The sequence below is a fragment of the Notothenia rossii genome, assembly GCF_949606895.1.
Source record: "Notothenia rossii genome assembly, chromosome: 11".
Taxonomy (NCBI): domain Eukaryota; kingdom Metazoa; phylum Chordata; class Actinopteri; order Perciformes; family Nototheniidae; genus Notothenia; species Notothenia rossii.
This window is the reverse complement of record NC_136910.1, coordinates 9779824-9806336: the sequence shown is the minus strand read 5'-3', so window position 1 is coordinate 9806336 and position 26513 is coordinate 9779824. Positions and strand designations below refer to the sequence as shown.

At 42.6% G+C, this 26513-nt stretch overlaps 1 protein-coding gene across 3 annotated transcripts; it reads right to left on the bottom strand.

The window, feature by feature from the left end:
• Window positions 1-5: 5 nt before the first annotated feature.
• taok2b (TAO kinase 2b) lies at window positions 6-25288 on the bottom strand. 3 transcript variants are annotated; one of them, XM_079656860.1, is made up of 21 exons: window positions 24659-25288; window positions 22990-23028; window positions 22102-22242; window positions 21110-21181; window positions 20915-21016; window positions 19576-19621; window positions 19361-19457; window positions 18981-19094; window positions 18079-18170; window positions 17879-17972; window positions 17461-17542; window positions 15793-15960; window positions 14938-15144; window positions 13643-13857; window positions 13162-13339; window positions 12901-13029; window positions 12196-12399; window positions 11256-11495; window positions 6157-6369; window positions 4016-4198; window positions 6-3450 (listed from the first exon to the last, which is right to left on the bottom strand). In XM_079656860.1, exons 2-21 carry the CDS (start codon window positions 22990-22992, stop codon window positions 2467-2469), a joined length of 3564 nt encoding a protein of 1187 aa, XP_079512986.1. In that variant the 5' UTR covers window positions 22993-23028; window positions 24659-25288; the 3' UTR covers window positions 6-2466. The 3 variants fall into 3 exon arrangements, with proteins under 3 accessions (XP_079512986.1, XP_079512985.1, XP_079512984.1); XM_079656859.1 differs by lacking the exons at window positions 6-3450; window positions 4016-4198; window positions 6157-6369 and having other exon boundaries at window positions 7521-11495; window positions 24659-25265; XM_079656858.1 differs by lacking the exons at window positions 6-3450; window positions 4016-4198; window positions 6157-6369 and having other exon boundaries at window positions 7521-11495; window positions 12175-12399; window positions 24659-25263.
• Window positions 25289-26513: the final 1225 nt, after the last annotated feature.

Below are 26513 nucleotides of genomic sequence, written 5' to 3'. Positions count from 1 at the left end.
GTTAATGTGTTAATATCAATTTATTATCTTTTTTTAAATTACTTTTTAAAGCACCCCATTTCTTTTCCAATACATGTGTCAAGACCCTTCTTCCTTTGTCCTCGTCATGCTTGGAAAAGCTTGATTTGGAGTATTTGATAAGGGTTTCAACCCCCAACCCCCCCCCCCCCCTCCCTCCTTTCCCCATCTCGAAAACTCTGCAAAACACAGACGATCCTGTGCTGCTTCTTCGTCTTCAACTTTCCTCCGGACGCGATTCAGGGACTGACACTCCCTGCCCTCGGCCTTGACCTCTGACCTCTGACAACAACCCGTCTAAAAACACTACCACAGCGACTTCCCGCAACACAAGGCCCGAAACCCGCCAGTCTTAGTTTATATAAGGAGTTCATGCATGCACTGAGATTCCAACCGAGCATAAAGTAGTAGGTTATACAGGGAATTGTCTTGAGCTGGTGTTTCTGTGTCATACAAACAGCAGGGTGATTATCTTTTTTTCATTTCAAATAACATAAAAAACAACAAAAAAAGTCCAGTTTTTTCTACTTCAAGTAAAGAAACCTTCAGAGTGTGAATCACCGTGAAACACTGATTTGTGTCGTCTTCTTTTTTTGGGGAGGACGTGCTGATGCGGTCACTGCTGCTGTGCCAAGAGGGCACAAGAGGGTGCACGTTGACAGCAGCTCAGTCGACGCACGTCCTCCCACTTCCTCCTTTTCTTCTTCTCCTGTTTTTCACACATCAGTCATGCTGTGAGATTATCAGCAAGGATTGTGCCAACTCTTCCTCTCTTTCTGTCCTCGAGAGCTTACGTGTGGAACGTTTTCCCTACGCTAAAAACAAATAAATAGAAAAAGGAAAAAACAGCATTTACATTCCAGTGCCTAATTGTAAAATCTCTTCTCCATGAGTCCAGAGGAGGAGGTTGATAAGTGGGGTGTTGCTGCTTTACGAGTGTCTTTTAAAAATTCAATTATTTTGTCTAAAAATAAAAAATAAAGTGGCAATATAACTAGACACATACACGAATCATTAAGGATCATTAATAACCCCTTATTAATAATCCTTAATATCTTGAACACACACCATACCTGACAACAGTTTTTATCATTATTAATTACAGTCAAAAGTGGGCCCTTCTTCTTCGCGAGAGAAAATTGTGAACATGGTTACAACAACGATACATCAGGATTAGTTATGGTAATATTGACACCTATAGAAAATGAGTTGTCGCTCTAAATCTTGAATTCAATACTCACTTGAATATATCAAAATTACTATCATTATCTTTGTTACTCTATAAAACCAATGACTTGTGTTTGTTTTTTTAATATCCCCATAAATATGTACAGTAAAGATCAAAAAGGTGGGACGAGCGATCTTCGGACAGGTACGGCACGTTTCAAATGTGGTTTGGTCATGTTTACGAATGTTTTTTTTTGTACATCTATCTCATGCATTGGAGTGACTCCCATTGACACCTATGTTGTTTAGATACTCAATATGTCATGGAAAGCTGTTGTTTTTTCTTTTGTATTTTTACATGTCCTCACAAATGTTTCTCTTCACCCCAGCTGCATTTTTAGAACTGAGTCTTTTTGCCTTTACAAACATTCGGTGTTTAAATGATCTCGCAGTCATCAAATAAAAACTTTGACGGCACGACATCCCTTTAAGAACCCCTTAAAGGCATTGGTGACGTTCCAAGCAACTTGTTTTTGTGTTTTTTTTTATACACTTAATACAAAAAAATCAACAAAACATCAACCGTTGTAAATCAATAAAAAGTGTTTTTAAATCCCCCCTGCAGACTTCCTCTTTTGTGATTCTCCCCCTTTTTCCTTTCTGGAGCCGCAGTTTACGAGTGCTTGCTAGATATATCTGAACACTACAGACTACATACAAGTACATACACAATGCAAAAAAACACCTCTCCCTCCCCCTGTCCTCTCTCTTTCTCCATTCAATCAAAGAACATCATAGAAGAAGACATGGCTGCCGTCCACTTTCTCTGCAGCTCTGGGAGAAGAAACGGTAAAACATCCCTATTTCGCACTTCCTGTCTCGCTTTTATACAGGCAGTAACAAAGATAAAAACACTGAACACAAGCCTCCTCTTTTTTAAATATAATACCGCCTTCATCCAGTGGTATTACAGGTGGGTACATTCCTCCCTCCCTTTATACACCAGTGGGAATGGGAGAAAGCCTCTCTACCCGCCCTGAGTCTAAAGGAGCAGCTCAGCAAAGTCAGCTTGTCCTCCCCCCCCCCCCCCCTACTGATCTCTGCTTCACTGTGCGTTAAGAGGAAAGGGTGATATCCCTAAATCCTCTGCGTTTGAGATATTCTGAGGAGAGATCAGTGAGATGGAGGGCATGAAAAGGCAAGCTGAGAGTATTGAGATGCACCCTGAGATAGCTACCTTCCTAGATCACTCCCCCCCCCTGCAAGATACCCCCCTCTCGACTAAGAGTATGAGAGGTGGGATCCGTTAGAGATGTGCGAGGTGACCGAGGTGCTTCGGCTCAGGACGCCGTCGCTGCCCCCGGCCCCCCCTGGCCCCCCGCCGGACGCCGTCCTCCTCAGAGGCTGGGGGCTGTTCCTCAGCGCCAGGAGGCTGGGGGCCCCCCTCACACCCAGCCCTCCGGAGTAAATCCCCCCCTGTGAGGAGGAGGAGGAAGAGGAAGAGGAGGACGGGCCGGAGATGGAGGGAGGGGCGGGCGGCGGGGGAGGTAGCATGGCGAGGGACTGAGAGGAGGAGCGAGAGGGCAGGTGATGGGAGAAGGGCAGGGGGTGAGGGTGGGCCAGGTCGCCGCCGGAGCCCCGCACTCCGGCCCACTCCCGCTCCCGCTCCTTCTCCCGCTCCCTCTCCCGGTCTCGATCCCGCTCCCTCTCGCGGTACAGCTGCGGCGTGCTCTGGTGGTGGTAGTGCTGGGGCAGGTGGTGCCGCTGGTGGTGGGAGGAAGAGGAGGAGGAGGAGGAGGAAGAAGAGGCGGAGGAGCGGGACGAATGGTGCGCCTCCCTCCCGTCCCGCCCCAGCCCCTGCAGGGCCAGTCCCAGGGCATGGGAGGAGGAGGAGGCCTCGCTGCGGCGGTCCCCCGCCCCGCTGCCACTCCCGATGCCGCTGCTGCTGCTGCTGCTGCTGGCGTGGCTGCGGCGGGGGTGCGGCTGGGGGGGGTGGTGCTGCGGGGGGAGGTGTTGCGGGGGGAGGTTGTGCGGGTGTATGCCGTGGCTCCAGTGGCCGACGGAGCGGGAGCTGGGGGGCGGGACGTTGGGGTAGCCCCCCTGCATGGGGTACGCCTCGCTGGGGATGCCTGAAAGCGCCATGTTGCTGAAGCCCAGCCGCAGGCTCTCAGAGTCGAAGGACTCGATCTCGCTGGCCTGGCGCTCCAGCAGCGTGCGGATCCGCTCCGAGCGCTCGTTCTGCAGGGACAGCATCTCCTCCTCGATCTAGGAGAACGTTTAAAACATAATGAAATGTTTCTTTTCAATTGTAGCGTTACTAAAAGGTGTTAGCATCATTTCCCAATCCAAGATTCCGCAAAAAAAGAGAGAAAACTTGAGAGAAAACTCACCACAAGTTTGTTGCTTTTTTGAGGCTCTTTATCAAAACACAAAATCTTTATCAGGAGATTGAGATGCCCTGCTGTTATGTTAAGTTCACTTGTTTTCTAAGGAGGTTAAGCAATAGGATCAAAAGCACCAGGATATCTACAGACAGGACATCTTTAAAGTATAACTCCACTGTTGAAGATTATGTGGCGATTATGTTTACCTATGATTACTCAGAGTACCTTGCGGTTAAACCCTTTATTAAAGGTACAGTTGTAGAAAATATGAACTTAATTGTCTCAACATCGGACAGCAAAAAGAGTTATCTGATCCAACAACGTTATAGCTAGGTTGCCTTTCAGTTTCCAATCTTCTCTGCAGGCCCAACTGGATTACTAATCCTCACCAGAGGCCTTTATTACATTGTAAAGAGCTTTGCTTCATAGCAGTGATTGAGTCTCACCCTCTGCTCCAGCAGCGCTCTGCGGATGGACACCCTCTGCTCCAGGTCCTTCACCTCCCGGTCGTGCTGCGTGTCCGTGTGGATCTTGATCTTGCTCTGGTAGGCGTTCAGCAGCTCCAGCTCCTGCTGCAGCTGCATGCGCAACACTTTGTACTCTGCTTCCTGGGTCTCGTCCAATCGCAGCTGAGAGACAGAAAATAAGGAGTATATGAATAAAAGATGCATTTGGCACGATTGTATGGGCGGTATATTGTGCTTTAGTGCTGAGGACACGAAGGTCGAGAAAGGGAGATGCACACAGAGAGGAGAAGAGCAGGAGTGTGTTTGTGGAAACAGTGTTTTGTTATATGCTGTATTCAATATGAGGAAGTCAAAAGTATGTATACAAATGAAAGAAATTGTCAAATTAAAAACCTAATTATGAATTTCTGTGCATATAATACTGAGAAACTAAAATGTTTCAAGCAGAAATAGTGTAAGTCGGTCTGTAAATTGGAAAACTGTCTTATATTGATAACTTATATATCAATGATCTTAATAAATCAGTGTAATATTACAAAATGTTGCACTTCTTTAACCTGTTGTGATGCCTGGCTAACAGATACAAAAATGTTCCATAAGAAATGTCATTTAAAAGCAATATTGTGTTTCTGACCTCAGCATTGATTTTAATCAGTGAGTGGGAAGCCGGCCCAAAGAGACTTTGGCCGCGGGGCGAGAAGAAGATGTGCGGACGAACAAGGGCAGCGGGGATTTGGCTTACCGGGCTTACATGGCACGATGAGAGGTAATTAAAGTGGCACAGGGCGTTACGTCACTGAAGGGAACGAGACCATCACGTCCTTGTCCTATGATGTTTCATTCATTTAAAAGCTGGGATTTGTCTATGTGTGTGAGTCGCACGCTTACAGGGCAGGGGCGAGCTGGAGAGTGGGGGGGGGGGGAGGGGGGGGCTGATCCCTATGTTGGACTGTTTAAAAAGTAAAACCCTCACCAGGGGATTAACTAGGCACATTTAATTCGTACTGTAAAAACGTACAAATGAACTTTACAAATGTATTTTAATAATTATTGTTTAGGTTGCCAATTTAAAAGAGTGTAATGGTTTCAGCTTCTCAAAATGTAGTATTTTCTGATGTGCTTGTAATCATTTGAAGTTTATATATTTCATGAACAGGGAATTTAGCATTGATCTTAGCATTGATCCATTTAAGCTTGTTTTCATAATAATACTTGCATGTTTTTGCATAAGTAACATTTATAATGTGGAGTTCTACACTTGTAAGATTCCATCCCATAATAATATATCATTTCAGCGCTGATGTTATGTTTTATATGTATATTGCACTACTTTCTTTACACAGCTTAAATGGCACTGAAGAGTGTTATCAGCAATTAACACCAATACAGTTAACATGAATGTCATTTGAATAGGGTTAAGGTAAATACTATTTAACTGCACCGTCGATATGCTATGATGCAGAATGAAGTCTGGAAAAAGACAATGCTACATTTGGACAAACTATAGGGTTCAACATTTACTGTTTCCATTACTGTCTTTATGGTTCTTCCATCAATACGTTAGTATAACTGTAAACTGGGAACTAAAGCTTTGATACAGGGACACTGTTGTGACATAGTGTTGCTTTATGGGCCCTTTTTAAGTTTGAGTAACTTCTGGACCTGAAACTAATTTTCTTTTTACAGTATTCAAACATTTGTTTTCAAAACCCACCTCTTCAACTCTGTATCCATAAGCCCCCCCCCCCCCCTCTCAACCAACTTCCTCCTTACTGCTTTTGTGTTTTGTTTTGTTTCTTTGTTTCTTTTTTGTTTTGTTTGTCTACCCTCCCTCCCAAATGTAAAGCGTCTTTGGGTTCAAGAAAAGCGCAATAGAAATAACATTTATGATTATTATTATTATTATTACATGTCATAGTCTTAGCCCTAAAATGAGAGAATGTAATGGTAAGGGATGTTTTGGAAGAGGGCAATACAGGTATAAGGCTGGGAAATGTGGGTTTAGGTGGAGGCGCACCAGGAGGTTGTTGTTGTCGGGCAGGATGGCAGGCAGCGTGCGGGCAGGGCGGACCCCCCGTGGTGCGAGAGTGAAATGAACGACGACCCCTTGCCTTACTCACAGCCTGAGTGGACAGCATGTCGTTGATGGAGTGGTCGTACTGCTCGGCCAGGATGGCCAGCTTACGCGTCTGCTCGTCCTTCAGCCGCTTCAGCACGGCCTTGTGGTCCGACTTGGGCGTGTTCTCCAGCAGGTGGTTCCTCAGCGCCTTGTACTGCCGGGTCTGGATCTTACAGGTGTCCTGGAACTGACGCTTGATCTGCAGCTCTTTGGACTGCAGGAGAGGAGAGAGAAGCAGCTCGGCTCAGGTGCTCCTGGGCTTATTTACGGACATGGAGATGGATGGTAAACACAGAAAATGATGGGAAAAAATAGCAAACTAAAGAATATTTGTAACAAATCATGATGAAATTATTTTTAGAAAATGTTACCATAACTCCAACTAATGCCTTCCATAGGAAAATCACAACTGTTGTATTTTGTTGTACTGTACCTGTCAGGTGTTGAATCTTCCACAGTGACCCCAGCATGGCCAGAATGACATCAATGCTTCTCTATGGTCTGCTTTGTTTTATATCTTGCTTTATTATTATTATTATTATTATAAGTATTTTGGGTTCCTCCATTGGGTAAAAAAAAAAATTGTTGTTCGATATTATTGTTTTTCAATGCAATAAAGCAGTTTTAAAATAAATGGATAATACATGGATACAATTATTTGATTTTAATGAAAGCCATTTTTAGTCAATGATTTAAAACATGAATCCTAATTATGTAAGAAAGTGTTAAAAAGGTGTTTTTTTTCTTTTAAATATATTTTGTTGCATTAAATAAGGAGTTCCACTTATAGATGAAAAATGGAATGTGCATTTGTTCGGTGAAAATTATTGAATAAGACCGTTTAAACCCAATGTTTTGAAACATTTCAGGTCACCAAATGTAGTTAGAAAAAACATTACGCTTTTTTAAACATGGAGCGTATAAGCAGACCAAAGTACTTTTGGGTTTAAAGATGGCCCCCTTAATTTAATTAATTTGTATCGAAACTTTAAATAAAAAATGTGTTGCATTTCCTAAAAAATACATTATTTAACCTTTTAGTTTGGCATTATAAGAAATCTGCTTCATCAAATAACACAGAAATCGTGTGAGTGCTATGAACGATTGTATACCAGTTTAACACCCTTTAACGTATGTAAGCTTTGTTATTAAAAAGCCACAGAAGCTGTTGGCATTATGTTTGGTGGATATCCGACAAAGGAAAGGGCATCAAACGATAACAGATCAAATGTGAGATAGAGGAGGGAGGATGAAAGGGATCTTTAAATAAAACAAGATTTGTTGATAAATGAGGGGGGGGAAGTAAACAAATGAAAACAAGGTAATAATGGAGACAAAAATCATAAAAACAAACAAGACAATGAGTTCAACACAAAATAATTTATTTTTTGTGTAAAGAAAAAAAAAAAAATCTGGATTTATGACAAAATATTTCTTTCTGCTTGCGGCTAACAGCCATACAGTACGCCAACACTCATGCAGCTAAAATGAGAATAAAGGGACAACAAAATGGCTGCCAAACAGAATGCAGTACTTGTCTTATAAATACTGCATAAATAAAATATTTTTTAAAAAAAGTGATGTAACTGTGGAAACGGTGTCACAACAAAACAGAATACACACATGTAAACAAACACAGAGGAACAGGAGATAAACGATACTCGACCACAAATGAAAATCAATGGCAAATAAGTTACATTCAAAATAAAAAAAAATGGTGTCTTTTTTTAAAGCTAGACTTCTCAATGCAGGTCACCAAAAATAAAGTGCCCTACTTTTTCTTCTACCTGGATTAAGATCAAGTTTTCCTACTCAGAAAATAGCCCTCCATTGAAGTGGCTCAAAAGTCCTTCTCCTGTGACATACAGTACAGGGCCTTTAGTCTCCTACATAATTAGCATCGATAGGAACTAATGCATCTGAACTCGTTCTAAAAGTTCTCTCAGATCTATGCAATGCGGGCTTCATTTGACTTCATTTGAACTAAAACCAGAGCATTTTGGTGTTTAGTCTTTAATATTGAAAAAAGCATTAGATGGAAACGCTGCTATAAACGGTCACATGTCTTTTTGGTCTGATTGGGTATTAAAGCAAAAATACATATCAATGCCAATAAATCTCTGGTTCCAGCTTCTTAATTCAGAGGATTTGTTATTGTTCCCTGTCATATAATAGCAATGCAAACATAACATCTCTTAATCAAACAAAACAAGATACTGGAAGACATCACGTTGGTACACTATTTTTTATATATCTTTTTTAAGTTGTATACGGCAAAAGTGAAAATATTTGCGCTTATCTGAAATAATCTGCTCTTCTACTTTTGTTTTTTTTAATTGTCTTTTGGAAAGTGCAAAAATAATCGTGTGCCATGACTGGACATCTTATTTTCATATCATGTTTAACTGCTTAATTTTTTCTTTCACATTCAGTAGTTGCGTCAATCTTTGGACTTATTTTACGATTGCATGTCTCAAACGATTGTCTATATGGCTTCATATAAATTAGGCTACATTGAAATATTAAATACGTTTTCTATTATATTATATTTCACTACTTCCACGTATATTCTGCATTCTTATAATCCCACTATTACTTTAGGATACGCCACTTCAAAAGAGACATTAACATTCGTGCCAACAGTTGTAACTAGGCACTCAACTGCTGAACATGAATAGGATTACTGAGGGTACAAATATCTAAATGTTTACATGGTAAATCATAACAAATATTATTGCATAAAGAGCAATAACAGTATATCTAACTAGAGTGTAAAATATATGATTTCACCAGCTGTAAATAATATCCTTTGGTTGCGTTATCAAGCGTTATTGTTCCCGCTAAATGGCCCAAAGTTTGAAGTCCAACGTAAGCAAGTATTTTACACTTTGGACCCCTAAACAGATAAACTACGCCTTATTCGATCAAACGTCTCGCAGTGGTCCAAGATTTTTCTGTTCAGCTTTTTATTGCACTTTTTACCGACTGAGGGCTAGTGTTAGGCTGACGTTAGTGAAATCTTTAGGTTATTTTAATATCTTTTCACAGTTTTCAGCTTTGGGGAGTGAAATTATAGCCAGCTTTGCAACACTGTAAGATTTGTTCTACGCACCGAGATAACAGGGCACCCTTTGAAGATAAGACCACTATGAAAGAAAAACTACAGATTGCACAAAACTGGTCTTCAAAAACAACCATAAAATATGTCTTACAAATTAAGAGCAAAAATAATAAAAATAACAACTTTTACAAAAAGCACAATAATGGAACTTCACTGGGTTTGGTACAGTAATGGTGGGTTCAGCTGTTTACATCAGCACGGCCCACCACGTTAGGGGAACTGTGTCTCATCTTTTGGAAATGTGAGCAAAAACCAGTTTGGGAGTTATGTAACAAAGAGAGACGTGTGGTCCCAAATCAAAAAGACACACAAATGATGGTTGGGCAGGGAGCATGGTCACACACACACAGTCACACACACACACACACACACATACACACACACACACACACACACACACACACACACACACACACACACACACACACACAAACACACACACATACACACACACACACACTCTATCCATTGGTCTCTCATGATCTACTCTATCTCCATGGCCGGATTTTCCCCCTGACAAACCTTCCGGATGAAGTTCGTCTCAACCCGCACTCCCACCTCACATCCTCACGGAAAAACCTCTCCTCCCTCCTCTGTCTCTCCCTCTCTCTCCCCCTCCTCTCCCTCTGCCTCCTCTCCCTCACCTCCCTGGGCAGCAGTCGGGGGAGCCGGCTCGGGTTCTCCCTCCTCGTGAGGCCCAGCGTTTGGAATTTGATCCGGACACTCTGAGGCAGCTTTTGGAGCAGCCGCTGGGCAAACTTTAGCACTACGGAGTTAGCCAGATCTGCCAGGACCCCGAGGGGCCGCCGGCTGAAACGCTTCACCCAGAGGACACCTTTGGCCAGGGGGGAGGCGTTACTGCAGCGAGCCTGGTGCTCTAACGGCAGGCTCTTAAGGGGGACAGGGATCTTGGATTGGCGCCCGCCCCAGTTGCGTCCCGCTTTGGGAAACATCTCGTAGAGGTTACGCTCTGCCATGCCGCCGAACACCGACTGGCACATGGCGAAGAGAGGGCGAGGCAGGCGGAAAAGAACACGCATATAGAGGCGGTTCACTTTGCGGGGTGCGTGCTGGAGGAATTCTCGGGCCGGCCTGACTATCAGCACCACCACCAAGTAGAGAGAGAGGAAGAGGGAGGGAGAGGAGAGGAAGGAGGCAGAAACCAGGATCATGGGGATGTAGTAAATCCCCAGACTGAAGGAGAGCCCTAAGCTGAAGATCCCGCTCGCCCACAGGCTGAGCGACAGGTAGGTGGAGAGAGAGAGGGAGCAGCAGGAGCGCAGGAAGAGGTACGAGAAGAAGAGCGCCAAGAGGGCGAGCTCCGTGGAGAGGATGAGAGACGCCACGGAGGGGAGGGGGGGGGAGCGGCGCAGGGAGAGGAGGAAGATGGAGAGGAGCAGCAGGGTGAGGTTGGAGGGCTGGGCAGCGGCGGAGAGGGAGAGGAGGAAGCAGATGGCGTGAGAGAAGAGGGAAGGGAAGGAAGTCTGAGCGGGGGGCGGGGGGGAGACGGGGGCGGGCTCCTCCTCCTCCACGTCGGGGAAGTAAAACTCGGAGAGCTCGTCGATGCGCTCGCGGAGACGTCTCTTCTCCGGGGACAGGGACGAGATGAACTCTGAGGGACAGCCGTCGGCCACGCCCCTGCCCTCCTCTTCCTCCTCGTCTGTGTCTACATGTGTTTTAGCCTCCTCCTCCTCCTCCTCCTCCCACTGCCCTCCTTCTACCTCCCTCTCCTCGGTCCCCTCTTCACTCACTTTCCACTCGTCCTTCTCTTCCTCGTTTCCCTTTGTTCTAACGTCTCCATCTAACTTGTCTTTCCTTTCTAACCCCCCATCGCCCTCCCCCACACAGCCTGCTCCATCGAGCTCAACATCAGTTTCCATCTCCCCTCCCTCCCCGTCCGTTACTCCGGCCCCCCCCGCCTTGCCGTCCCAGCGGTCGCCCGGCCCCTCTGCGGACTCGCCCTCTCCCTCCTCACTCACTTTGAGGCTCTTGGGCTGCTGGCGGACCTCCACGGCGTGCTTCTGCCGCAGCTCCTGCTCGCGCCGCTTGTTGTACTCCATCTGGTTGGTGAGCTCCGTCTGGTGCTGCGTGCGGATCAGGTCGGCCCGCGTCCGCTGCACCAAACCCAGCTGCCGGAACTCCAGCTCCTGGGTGGTCTCGTGGTGCCGCAGGAGCATCGCACAGTCCAGGTCCTTCAGGGTCTGCTTCTTGTTCAGCTCCTAGAGAGGAAAGCAAGGTGAGCAAGAGGCATGGAGGGTAACATATCAAAATGATAATAAGAGGAGAGGAGAGGGAGATTCAATTCTTCTTCAGGACTGTGTGAGGAGAATATAATAATATCTCACTAAAGGTTTATTAATAATATTATTTTTTTATATTTAAATACATTTATATAGATAGAATATGATCTGTGTGAGAAGTGTGTATTCAACTCTTTTTTAAAGGGCAGTTCAACCCGAAATTCAAAATAAATAGAATTCCTCATATGTTTTTTTTTTAAACAATGTTGATTTTTGTTTTGGTGCGATTTGGATGGTTTTATCACCAAAATGATATTTGTTATTTCTGTAGCCAGCTTCAGCCGCCATTCCTATCATTGCACAGAAGGAACGTTGAAATATTTCAAGAAGAAATAAGAGCTGATTGAGCGGTGACTAAAAAGTGACGGCGAGATATTTCTTAACTAGACATTACGTTAAACATGTGATGCTTACAATCTAAAATAAAACTCTTTCATAGATTTCTTGACCTTAAATTCTTAGCATGCACTTTGGGTCGGGTTCAAAGTAAAGAAAACGGGGGAACTGATACATCCCAAATAAACCAAACTAATAACTGTTAGAAGTCTACCTGACTGCTGGCTGCTTAAAGTACGTTTGAGGAGAATGTAATTAATACCATGTCAATCTGACACGATACCTCTCGGAGCAGGTCCTGCTCCAGGTTGTGGCGTGCCAGCAGCATCTTCCTCTTGTACTGGCGACACTGCAGCTCGTAGTACTGCCTCTGCCGCCGCAGCAGCCCCGCCTCCTCCTCCGCCTGCAGCTGCTGCAGACACTCCTTCTGATGCACCAGCCACTCCTGCTTCTCCCGCTTCGGGGTGGACTGGTTCTCATTCAGCTCCTGGAGGGGAGACACACGAGAGGCAATGAACGGACAGTACCGTAGTAGTAAAGGATGATTGAGCTGAAAGATCAGGGCTGTTTGGATTGTGTTGGGAAATCTAGAGGTCGTTTTAAATTACGCTTAGTTATTTTAGTGTGAAAACTAAATAAAAACGTACATTTTAAGTTAATTGAATGGTTGCTTTAGTTGGATAAAAACAACGTAGAGCTAATTATAAAATGTATGCAAAACAGGATGTGTGTGAGAGTGATACGTGAGGTGATATTTGGGCTGGACTACATTACATTCTGAACAGACTTAAGACTAGAAAGTCCCTTTTTGATTGATTCAAACTTGTCTTAGTTGAATAAAACTAAAATGACTACAAGTCAAATAGAACTTTAGCCACAGAAAAGAAATGAAGGTTAAGTGTGTCGTAAGTGTGAGTGCATTTTATTTCATAAAAGGAAAAACTACCCGGGACATTTGAGTGAATAAAAGATTGGTTCTGGTGAAAACCTCTTTGAGCTGCTCCTTGCGGGCTCTGTACTGCCTCTTCTGGGACTCCAGCAGCCCCGTCAGCTCCTTCTTCTGCTGACCCAGGATGTGCTGCTGGAACTTCTTCTCCTCAGTCAGGACTGCCTTTGTCTGAAAGCCACAAACAAAATCTCATGAGAAACACAAGCTTATAAAATACATGACAAGATTACTGGACTTCTCTTTAGTTTCAACAGCAGTTATCCTCCTCCTCCTCCTCTTCCTCCTCCTCCAGCCGCTCACCTCCTTCTCCAGGATGGCCTGGTGCTTCTTGGACAGTTTCTCTCCCTCCATGGAGAAGCTGTTCCTCTGGTTCTCCAGCTCTTTGTCCAGTCTCAGCTGGTGCTCGTCCATCTCTGCCTTCAGCTTGTTCTCCAGGCCCATCAGCTGCTTCTGGTGCTGCCGCCGCATGCGCTTGTACCTGTGAGGACACGAGGCAGGAAGTTAGCTAAGAGAATCAGTAAGGTGGTTTTATACGAGTCTTTTATTAAATCAACTTTAATGAATGTAATCTATCATTGTATGCGTTCTTTTGTGTGTGCAAACAAATATGGATTGAAGCAGATTATCTTGTCAGTAAGTCATAAAACAATCCTACACAGCTGCCACTGGAATCTAAATCTATTAAAAGAATCAAAGGAATAATATTATTATAGCCAACTGGTTAACATGCATTGGCTTTATTTTCCTTTTGCAGCAATACTCGTCATGTGTGTCCCCTCACCCAGACATCTGCTCCCTCAGGGCCGAGCCCTGCTCATGCTCCTGGATCTGCCGAGTGACGAGCGAGGCCGTCCGGATGGTGGCAAAATGATCTCTGTTTCTCCTCCGCCTCCCTCCTCTCTCCCTTTCTCTCTCTCCGCCGCCACCAGCAGACGGAGCGTCTCGTAGCGGGTCGATCTCCGGCTGGTAGGGATCATCGTAGATGTTGTCATGGCTCTACACAGCGGAGACAAGCAGAGGAGAGAACAAAACAGCATTTATTCAAACAGGTTTGTGCTGCTATAAAGAAAATGTATTCAACTGACTAGTCTTACCTAAATGTCACACTAGGACTAAGTTTTAAATACAGGGCATTCACTTTATTTAGGGCATTAGCTGCTTTCACACCGCAGGAATTTTCCCACAAAGGTTCATGAGAACTTAGTTCATCAGAACTCTTTAGTTCTGATGAACTCCGGAATAAGTCCCTGGGGGTGGATTAGGCAAATGAAGCCACTGACGTCACTTCTTCTTCTTCTGCTTTGGGTTTACTGGCAGGCCGCAAACAACTTCACACCGTATACTGCCACCTGGAGTCCCCAGACGGAAGTCCCCGGAGTTGGGGACTGACTTCAGTAGAAGCTGCTCCGAGTAAATCGCCAGAACGCCGACACCTCCTCATCTCCACCGCTCCCATGTTTTATTTTGTGTTGCCATAAGTTAGTCTCTCTGCGCTTCTGCGCTGGGCTAATGCTAATGCTAATAATGCTAATGCGAGGATAATAAAATGGTGGCTTCACAACACTTTTTTTTTGTTTTACGGGGCGTGGTTTGCAATCCGCCCAGCCAATCAGAAATATAGCTCTTTTCTCACAAGAGAGCTGCATGGGAGTCCCTGCTCTCTAGCAGGGACGGAAAAGGGTGTAAAAAGGTTCTCATGAACTAATTATAGTTCCGGCTCTTTTTGATGTGAACGCGACATTTCGGAACTATATCGGTACTAAAGTGGGAAAAGTACTCCGGTGTGAACGCGGCTATAGGCTCAGTGAAGATACACACACTTCACAAAAAAACTAAACTTTGGCAAGCTTCTTTCGCTTTCCTTTCGTGTTAGGGGTGCAAAACAAATGTTGTTCTATAACGATGTTGGTATGAAATAAGTATTTAAAAAAAAAAAAGAAAGGGTTCTCTTTCAGCATAAGCCATGTAAAACTGATGCAAATGGAGCCGTATGTGTATAAGAGTGGTTTGGGCAGGACAGAGTTCTCACACTGCTCTCACACATTCCCGCCCACACAGTAATGTATTTGGACTGACCAGCGGTTTGTGCAGGACGGAGCTGTTGGAGGTGACGGTGTGCTCGCCCTCCTGCATCATGGCCATCTCCCCGCTGTCGTCAGAGCCGTCAGCCAGGCTGTTGACGGAGCTGCTCTGGGAGCTGGCGCTGATGGACATGGAGGGCAGAGAGTGGGAGCTCTCCATGCTGTTCACGGTGCCGGTGCGCAGCATGTACTGCTCCGCATCCTGGAGGGAAGAAAAGGAGTTTCAATGATCTAGGGAAATACAAAGTTACCACTTTATAGGTTAACAGTCGCAGCGGTAGGAGTATATTGACCGGTTTAGAGCATATACAAATGTGCTTTCCAATGAAAAATATTCTGAGCAGACGTGCAGTAAAATGTGAAACTAAAAGCGAGACACAGGTCAACACTTTGGAAAAGTGCAGACCCCACATTCTCAGAATTCCTCCATTTCCTTTTCGGGGGAACAACCGACTGGATTTAAAAGTTGATGGAAACAAAAGCCTTTGTAAGAGGAAGTGAGAGGAAGGGGCCCTAAGTTCACATAATGTATCGAGAAGTACGATACAAAGGCAGGATGGATACTGAAAGCAGCTACCCGGACATGTGCGTACATAAAGGGTAGCGATGACTTATTCGTTTTCGTTGACTAGATTCCTACAAGAGGGGTCTTAGTTTGAAAGTATCATGAGTATCTGTGACCTAAGATTGTCATTGTCATAACTACACTGTAGCTATGCACACATGACAATAAAAGCCTTGAAACTATCTTAAGTTTTGGGGAAACTTCTAATTTCACATTTACAACTTCATGTGAAGTGATGAGCAGCCTCAGCACTCTTGGCCTCCTCCTCCTCTGTCCCAGTCCTACCTCTTCCTCGTCGCCTCCTTCTGGTGCGGGTCCGTTGAGCGCCTCATGGAAGAGGATTTTCTTCATCTTGCGGTACTGGAGGTTGTCCAGCTCACGGACAGCATCCTTGGTGCGGGCGATCAGGTCCATCACCGCGGTGACGGGACGCTCTCTGCATAGGAAATGGTGCTGCAGGATAGAAGGGATGAGAGAATGAGTGAATAATTAAACAGCCACAGGGTGCTTAGGGTCTAAAAACCAACTTCCTGGTATATTAGGAATAACCAACATGAACCCAAGATGGGAGTTAGGGTGCAGGGCGATTATTGTTTAAGATATTTATATTGATTTTCCTTTATTCTAGGATTCTGCTCATGAACCCGTTGCACACAAACTTAGATACTCTGCCTACATGCTGGTGAGGATTGTCCCTCCCTTTTATATTTTCCTTTGAGGGCAATTTTTTTGTTTCCCCGACATCATTAAGCTGACCCGCTTGTTATGCCAGCACATGCTTGAGCCAACTGGAACGAACACGTAAACAGAGATGACTACTGTATTTATTTAACCCTTAGATGCATAAGTGGGTCTCTTTTGACCCAGTGAGGTGGTGTTTTCTTGAAGTATCTTTGTAATCAAAAAAATGTATCATTTCATATTCCAGCTATTCCTCAAAAAACATGTTTTGGATATCATGCCATTCACATTTTAAATTTCAAGAAATTGTAGTTTTTGTATTACTTCCCCAAGCTTCCATAAGTGGCTCAAAAAATGACCCGCATGCATTTTCTATGGGATCCTATGGGATCCTTTGATTCGTATCACCTGTGGCTGTCAGGAATACATTCACTGTCGAACACACAGACGACATCACAAGTGACACCTCTCAGGAAGATTATTTTACACAGCAAGATCTGATACCTGTCAGTATAATAATAATAATACATTATATTTGTATAGGGCTTTTCAAGTACTCAAAATCGCTTTACACTATAAGGGAAGGTTAGGGTGGGGGTATAGGACTATCAAACTTGATCAACCGGCATGGATTGATGGGGGGTGGGCTATGAGTAGACAAGTTTTGAAAAGGGACTGGAATACTGTGAGGGTCTCAGAGTAGCAGAGATCTTTGGGACAATATGTTCAAAACTTTTTTTTCAACATTTAAAAGAAATGTCTAAAATTATAAATTGTGAAAAATGAAATATAAAATATTTCTAGTGTGAACCAAAATATAATACTTAATATTATACAAGTGAGTTTTCTTCACCAAAACGACAAAAATGGCATAAAAACACTTATTACTCTAATACGGGTCCTTTTTGACCCACTTATGGAAGAGTGTTGGGTCCAGTCACTCGTGCATCTAAGGGTTAAACACAGCTGGTTCTAACTGAGGAGAAAGAGCGGCCCTATATTTAAGGAAATAAAACTATAATTGAACACCTGGTGTACCATATGGAATTAAATGTAGATGAGAGCAGTGTTTGTGCCGTACACAAAATGTTCATCAGAGTAGTTAATAAGATGAAAAACATGTCATTATTAATCCTTTCAATATAGATCAATTAGTGCCGTGGCTGAAAGCGCTTTTCTTCAGATTCCCTTTGCTCAATCATAATCTCTGACAAAGAGAGAATCAAACGCTGCCGCCTGCCTTCATGTGCAACAACAAACACCACGTTGTACCTTGAGCAGCACATCAGAGGTAGGTCTGTCCTGGGCGATCTTCTGCAAACAGGAGTCCACAAAATTGCGGAAATAATCCGACCTGGAAAGGATAAAGACTGTCTTTATAAAAGCACCATTCACTTTGTGATGTTATGAGTGAACGCATTATTTAAATGTTTTAACTGCAACACAGATCCATGAAATCAGGAGTAATCACTGTGCCAAGTTCTTTCATTTCGGTACACTTCCTGGAAATGTGTATCAAATTAAATATCCTTTGAAAATGTCTATGTTGTAAAAGCTTCTAACCCATCAGAAGCTATTTTCTAAAAGCAACATTTAGAATATGATATCAAACAACATAACACATGTTTTCTCTTGGCACATTAAATCAACAACAACAAAAGGACATTAACACAGTTTCACCAACTCTCACCAGTGATTAGACAGCAACACAGGGCTCTCATTCTGGGCGATGTGGTATAAGGCACTCATTGCATTCATGTTGAACAGAGGAGGCTTCCTTTCCGCTAGAGGGACAAAGCACAACATTGCGTGACAGAGAAAGGCAGAAAAAGGATGCTTTCAGCTCTTTGAACACAAACACAAGTGGAGCACTTTATGAACATCTCTTACCCAGCTCTATGGCGGTAATGCCAAGTGACCACACATCCACCTTCCCATCGTACTGGCCCTCGTCCATGGCCAGGATCACTTCAGGGGCCATCCTGCATGGAGGACACAACAAAGCAATTCAGCCTTTTCCATTTCTTTGAACCTGGACTATCAGAGAGCCCCGCCTCAGGGCTACACCACATCAAACAGCAGGGACAAAACCAGGGTTAGGCCGGCACATATTCAATAACTACAGAAACCTGTTGAAGATGAATAGTCTGATGACCCGGTGAGAAACGGGCAGGTACCGCCGAGGAACATGCTGATGCTAAATGCTGTTCCCAGCACCTCAAAAACATATGTAGTATATAAATAATAATATGATGGCCTCGCACGCTCCCTGGGAGGGTCAATTAAAGGTCAATTAAAAGTAATGACATTTGAATATCAAAGAAATGTCTTATTTTAACGTAAGGGTTATCATTCTTAAGGTCTTAATACAATCGACCCTGATTAACCAATCGTGGCAGGACTCAATTTTCAATTCTCACTTGTCAAGTTCTGCAGAAATCTACTTGCCCCTTTACAAACAGTTTATGAAATAAATGTAATTGAAATGATTGAAATGGCTTTAGCTGATAAACTCCATCTTTACACGCTGCCCTTTGTCTTACAGATGGGTACTCCACATATGCAATGGGAGTTCTCCACTGAGATGAGCAGAAAGTGAGATAGTTAACAACATCAGGAAGGCTTTTGACATTTCAAATAAGTGAAACCGATGACTTTCTTAATAAAGCAGATTCACAAACAAGGTGTAAGCTTTGCTGGTTCATAATCTGGTGCAATCCTTCTGAATCCAAAAGGAGTAACTGTCCTCATCTCCTGAGAAACGGTGATGAGTAATACAGTTGATATTTTACCAGTAAGGTGTTCCCACAAAGGAGTTGGCCGGGGCCATGATGGAGGCGGAGCCGAAGTCTCCCAGTTTGACCTGACCCGGCTCTGTGAGCAAGATGTTTCCTGCCTTCACATCCCTGAGAGAGAGAGACATGATCAGATCAGAGAAAATGACTGGCCGGGGGAATCGTGAGGAAGACAAAACAAATAGGGGACATATGAGAGAGACAGTGTCTTGTCAGATGTACTCAAATGTGTTGCTGCTCAGAGTGTGAACACTGTTGCATAAGCTGGTCTCAGCAGCACAGTTTGTGCTTTCGCCCTGTATTTGTTTTGTCTCTTGTCATAAGAAGTGTGGGGGAGGAGAACAGATCCAGAAAGTGAGAAAATAAACGGGGGTTACCTGTGAATCATGTTGTGAGAGTGAAGATACACCAAGCCCTGCAATGCACCATGGACGATGGCAGCTATTTCCACTTCCTGGAGAGGTTTCTTATGGACTGGGATAAGAGAGGCATTACGGGATATTAGGCATCGAGAACAACTGACTGAACACACTTGAGTAGATGCTAATTCATTTGTGTTAGTGTCTTAATTACTTGATTCATTCCTGCTTACCTTCTAGGAGGTCAGAAGCTGAGCCCAAGCAGTACTCCATCACCAGCTAGGAGACAGAGGGAGATTAAACGGCATGCTTTTTGCACGTCTTACAGGGTATATGCAGGAATCCTGAAGTCAGATGTAAAACCTTTTAAGACCTTTTTTAAGACCCTTTCCACACATTTTAAGACCTCATCGCCACTTTGAGTTCTAACTGGTTACCTTGGCGACACACTTTACCCCACATTGACTATATACAGTATTGATTGTCCTTCCTCCTTATCTTCCAACCATTTGGACGCAAACTTGCATTTCCCCATAACGATGTTGTTTAACAACCGGCGTAAACGGACCTTCGCGCGCTATCAAGCAGTGAGCTGCGATGTCCTGTTCAGATGACGTCAAATCTAACGGGATGCCATAAATAAACTACACAGAATCACACTACACACCTACGCAATGATTACATTCAGGCAGACTGTAGAATACAACCTCTTTGGACCATTTATATACTTATTGAAAACAAGCTACAAAATGTAATACCTTGGAAAATGCCGTTTAATACTTTTTCATAGCCTTCATTTTCGCTAAATTGATTTATCAACTTTGAATACTTTTTAGGACCCCGCGGACCCCCTGACTTAAGGGCTTTTTCACACAAAGAGCTTTTTTTCAGTTTGGCCTTGATTTGAGTATGTTATTTAAGTGTAAGAGCTGCTGTTGTAGCAAGGTAGGGCCAATACAAGTGCTCTCATGACCAACTCCTCCATATATTAGAAGTTGTTGCCGTTTAGCCGTTGCAAAACAACATTTTAATTGCTGCAGGAAAACCAGTTTGCACTCCTGCTTGGGACACGCACCGACAAGTTATGTTCATTGAATAGGTAGCTTTAATCAAATAGACAAAGGTATTTGATATGATGAACCCATTTACTCAAACGGAGTAATGGTGAACATTATAAATTTAAAAAAAAACAGATATTCAACTATTTACTTAAATAGCTGAGCAGAAGCTTTGCATGAAAAAAAAAAAAAAAGATGTAGTATAGCACTAATGATGACAAAAACACTTTACAATGTTTTTGTTTTTTTAAACTAGAGCACCTTTCCCAATGGAACGAGAGCCTTTTAGGGAAACCTGTGAATAGATGCACTAAAAATGCACTTTGGGTGAACGTCTGCATTGACAGAAACCTGTTTGTTTATAAGAGGCTTCTACATTGCATTTGACCACACTATTTCACCTACGATGTGGAGCTAAAAGCAAGTTCTTTGTGTATTGCACAATCAATTTACAGTAAAGGTTTGAAACATTCGTATAAAAAGAGCCCACGCCCACACACACTCACACACTCACCCATGCTGTGTGCTCCCTCAGGTAGCAGCCATGGTACTCTACAGTGTTGGGGTGGCGCAGCTTCTGGAGGAACTTCACTTCCTTGATGATATCCTGCCATTTCTGAAAAATCAAAGCCAAAACCATTGAAGAGCAAACTGATAAACTGATTTGAAATCCGCGATTGGATAACGGCTGAGGGTCGTCAGGTCTTACCTCATTGGACTGTTTGCCCCCATAGGACATCTTCTTGATGGCAACCACCTCATTTGTGCGGATGTCATGGGCCTAATGTGGAAATGTAAGAGACAACGGATGAGAAATACCTTCTTTTGAATATTTAGTTTCCCCATCCTGAGGGATTTAGCAGCCATTGTTACATCAGACCTAACAGAGAAACCAACATCACATAAAACTAGAATTCCTACTGAGCCTTCTTCCCTGTTGATCCCTTCATACATGACAAGCTGCTTTTTCTTCCACCTCTTGCCCTTGACTCGCACCATGTTGTTTCCTTCTTCCTCCCTCCTGCCGCATTTCACGCGATAGGTGCATCCACCTTGTGTTTTGTTGGCAGTTCATCACTCTCTGCCCTCCTGTCTAACAGATACCATCTCACAACATCACTCTCCATCAGCTGTCAGCTTAGCTCCTTAACTTTGCTTTCCTTGTCATACCGTCAGCAGCTTTAAACCAGGCTAGACTCACCACAGCGATAACATCTCAACATTTAAAAAAAAAAAACAGCCTTTTCATTTCATCTTTGCTTTTGATTCAGCTAAGGGGAAGTTTTTGGGCTGTACTATAATTTGTTATATTTTGTTGTTGTGTAATTTGTTTGTACAATCTGATGTAGCTTGAGCTGCTACAACTAACAATCCCTTTGAGAGCTGCAAACAGTTATTGTTTTCATTGTTTATTTTGTGTATATGATTAGATAGATATAAATAGAGTTAGTTGCCTTTTAGAGCATCACATTTTACAGTTGGATATTCGTATCAGCAAAGTGTAAGGAGCAGACTTAACCTGATTTATAAATTAAAAATATATGTTTGTAGAAATGTTTAATTTATTAAACTCCCTTTCCCGGTCAAATATAATTCTGCAACCTTTAAATGATGAGTGTATCCATATCAGCCAGCTGAGAGATGAAAGACACAGTTGACACATTACTATGACAGACCCAAACACTAAGGAGAGGAACTCACGAAGTAGACCGCTCCGAAGCTCCCATGGCCGATCTCCCGGAGGTCGGTGAAGAGCTTCTCCGGGTCATCCCTGAAGAACAGCTCCGCCACATCGGGGTCCTTCAGGCTCCCGGCCCGCACAATCGCCGGCATGGCCAGCGCCTGGTGAGCGAGGAAAACACACACAGGGTGAGCGTCTGTTATTTGGAAGGATCACCAATGTTTGTGTTAGAAACACAAGCGGATAGAAATATGGTCACACACCTCCCTATGCATGTTATAGCTTTATATTATTATTATTATTATTATTATTATGTGTGTCTATGTTGTTATTTATATAAAAGTGAATGTGTGAATGTTTAACTTGTTCTGCTCACAAAAGTCTGTGACATACAAATCGACAGACAGGCACATATTATCTGTAGCATGGGTCTTCAACAGGGGGTCCTCAGGGTAACTAAAGGCGGGGTCACTCTCCAATAAAGGCTAAAACTGGCCTGAAAATGCACATTTCGCTAACATGTATCCAACATATTATAAGCAAAGAAAGATGGGCCATTTCATATAAAGAAAATTAACGGACTTATTATTTTAAACAATATTGAATGTTCACTACTACCGGGAAGCTGGGTGCAATGACGATAGCTAGCGAACCGTTGCTAAATCAATGTGTGGCACCATCCCTGACGGGCGGGACACTAAGGTTCATGTTTCTTCATCTACAGCTTCATTTGAACGGTTTAAATCTACAAAAATGCAAATGTGTTGGCATGTAAAATATCAAATTGCCCATAGGCGTAAAATGACCACACACTTAACTCATTCATCCATAATCCTCCATCTGTCACTCTAGCAGAAATATAAGAATAAACAATAGCAGCAAAACTGTTAAGAAAAAATGTTAATTACCATAATTTACCCAGACACGGAATATTCCGTTTTTAGCTTCTGTAGATCGCATTGGAAATGAGGGAGAAATGAATATATGAATATTATGTCTTCAAGCAATTATTTCATGATGTTTAAGTAAGACTTCAATATGCACAAAAAACACATCATATTTTCATTGTATGTTAAACAAAACAAATAATTGCCGACAAACAATACATTTGACTAGTCATTCAGCAGCCAGCCCATATCACACTGTGACATGTGTGTGTACAGGGGTGTTTCTAAAACACAATGGAGACACAGTACAGAATATTGTCTGAGCGAAACTGGTGTGACATTTCTGAGGCCAATATGGAAATGTTGTGAGCTAAAAGTACAATGCTTACCAGTTTAGCATGAATATGATTTGCCTATCAAGTTTTACCTTTGGATAAGTAGCACTACAGCGTCTGATAGCTCTTTTATTATTGATCTGACTTTACAATATGAACTACACTTCACTATATCTTATATGGCGTTTTTTCGACTCATTAAATCCAGCAGAAAAGATTATATATCATGTTTAAAGAGGCTGAAACATGTCTCTCATTAGGTTCTGAATGTGTTAGTCATTACATTCCTTTCAATACAGGATCAAAATGAGTAGTTATTATTAAATGACTGCACATTAATTACCTTATTAAATGTGTGGGCCTACTAATCATTTTACTCACAGCCTTTTTAAACCTGAATGCATAGTAGTCTACAGTACAGGTATATACAAGATTATCTTGCAAAGACAAAATAAACTGGTGTACCATGTGTGTAATCGAGCCTCCCATTTTTAAGCGGAGAAAAATATAGAAACACACACTTATTCTAACATATTAATTATACTGCATGCTTATAATGATGGTTATAGTGCAGACTGCAATCATCATTTGTGTGATGCACTGTCTGTCAGTTTAACAGCCTGGCACGGGGTATATCATGGGACATTAGGATCTTGTCAGAGTGTAATGTAATAATGTAACACATGCTCCATATGTTTCATAGTGATCATTAAGTGAACAACTGGGCCTTCATGTCAGTATGTCCACACACTTGAAAATTAACAAGCATCACATGAAACGTTTCTCTTAAGGCCATTTTGCTTCAGTCAAAGAGGAAGCTTGAGGTTCCCTTTGAAAATGAGAAGTTCTTTCAATCTTGCAACAAAGCCTAAAGCAAGCTCTCAGTCTATTTATAAGAATCCCAGACACACACAGGAAGCGGCAACAAATGCTGGAAATGTGGGGTTTCATTCAAAATTAACCTCCCCAACCTATAATTGTACAACCCTGTGCATATTCTGGGGGAAAAATGTTATAATCCTTGGTTGCTGTGACAAAAAACTATTTATTTCTATAGGGGTTTGCCATCAGGAGCTCAGATGGGAAAGCGACATGGCTTTTTGCACTTGGCTGGTCAATTAGGCTATGTAGCTCACCAAATAAATTACATGTATTCAACAGTGGACAACAACAACTCAAGACTGGTTAGGTTTTCAATATGCAGGCCAACAACAAGCTTTCATGCCAATGTCAACGTCTCCAGTATCTGAAGATTTAGTTAATTAATTATGCTAGGTTCTGTTTCCCTGCAAAAAAGGGATAGACAGGCGCAGTCGGCTGCATTAGCATGCTGAATGATTTATAACATGTCTTACCGTGGCTTCTGGGATCCACTGTAGCTAGCCCTGGAGCTAGCTAACCGGCCTGGCTGGAAAATATTGGTCTCACTCCCCTTTCCTCGGCACTGGTGTCTATTCAACACGAACAAACCACATTCTGCCTGTCGACGCTTTTACTTAAACTCCTCTCCATCCTGGTGCTCCCAGTCAATTGGACAGCTAGCCCGTCTGCGCAGCTTGACATGAGTAAAGTGCCAGTCAATTAGAGTGACAGCTATCTGACTGACGGCTGCTAACAGATAACTAGCCGGGTAGCTAACAAAATCAGAGGCTAGCTCTAGTTGCTGTTAGCAACACCGCTAACTAAATAACGTAACGCCAAGAACTGCCTTGGACGCTTTCAATGGGGAATGGATTTATTAATTTCCACGGGTCCGCTCCGTGCTCCACTTTGTGCTGTCATTACGTTAGTGTTGTCGGCAGATTTAATCTCCAGTTCGTGTTATCCCCATTTTGCTCGACTCTCCATCCGTTTTTGTTCAGGGCTTCATGATGGCGGAGCGGGGCGGGAGCCGAAAGGAAACCGGAAGTGCTCTTCTTCGATGCTTCCATATCAGGCACAGGAGCTGCACCCACGCCCGCGCGTGGCCGAGGAGCATCAGACGTCAACACAAGTTTAAACCACCCTTAACTGTGGGACAATATTGGGATTATTTTGGGTAATAAATGTGGTATTCATACGTGTAAGGGGAAAGGAAGAACTTCGTATTGCACTGTGTTCATGTGGAATTGTGCGACCTACTTTAAATCGTTGAAGTATATGATTAAAATAAATAGAAAATGATGTACAGTAGCCTACTTCTGCATACCGTTTGTGCTCCTCATCTGTTTACCTGAAGTTTTCTTTTTTCTGTTGTTAGTTTTGTTATTTTCAGGATAATGATACCTACATTGTTTTAATCTATCACATTAATTGAATCTATAAGAAAACATCCTAATTGATAAGATGAAAACCTATAGATACTGAAATGTGTTTGTTTATGTTCAGCTACTCTCTAGCTAGTACAACTATATCAATTGCAATTTCTATTGAATAATAATTCCTCTATGGAGATTTGCTATTATGCTCCACTTTGCATATTGCAAAACAAGACATATCTGATATGATATTTGTTTTACTTGCCATATAACTCTTATTAGCAGTCCAAGTGTAGAGTAATTGTCATTGGTGTAATATAATCCTTATTTTATATTTATTGGTATTATTTTATCTTTAACTGCCTTTTTATGTAATCAATTTCAGTTTGGAAGTTTTGCATCCGTAACATTGGAACTATTTCACATCCTATCAATCGTTCTAATCCACTCAGTGTAATCTCAGTGTTGTGCACTTTTATCTGACACAGAAAAAAACACAATAAAACCAAAACCTCTGTATCTTTCTTTTTTTTATTCTAATTTTCAAGCTGTTACACTTTACAATTTCTTATCCACATCAATGTTATTTTACAAAATGTATAGTTTAATCTCAATTAGGACATGCATGCTATCTCATTCATGCCTTCCATTCATTTAGAAATATTAAATATTTCCAGAGAAAGAATCACCTTTGAAATAAATGGAAGAAATGTTCAGCATATAAAAACCTTTTAATGCATTTTAAACCTTTATGTACTTATTTGTACCTTCAGGCAGAAACTCCATATGACCTTTAAAATGTTCCACATCTTTCATACATAATGGGCATTATTCAACGTTTACAGGAATTCAATCAGGCATTTGCTTTTCAAAAAACCTTACAACATTTCCACGTTTTATTTGTATTATTCAACTTTTCACTCAATTAATGTAAACCCATTCAAACTCCTACTTTTTTTTTTTTTTACACATA

What these genes read in the sequence shown, in the direction of transcription:
- taok2b (XM_079656858.1), bottom strand. An exon ending in GCTTCGGAGCGGTCTACTTC is followed by an intron (nt 21,182 to 22,101) that starts GTGAGTTCCTCT and finishes TTTCCACATTAG; the next exon opens with GCCCATGACATCCGCACAAA. An exon ending in TCTCACAACATGATTCACAG is followed by an intron (nt 19,095 to 19,360) that starts GTAACCCCCGTT and finishes TCTCTCTCTCAG; the next exon opens with GGATGTGAAGGCAGGAAACA.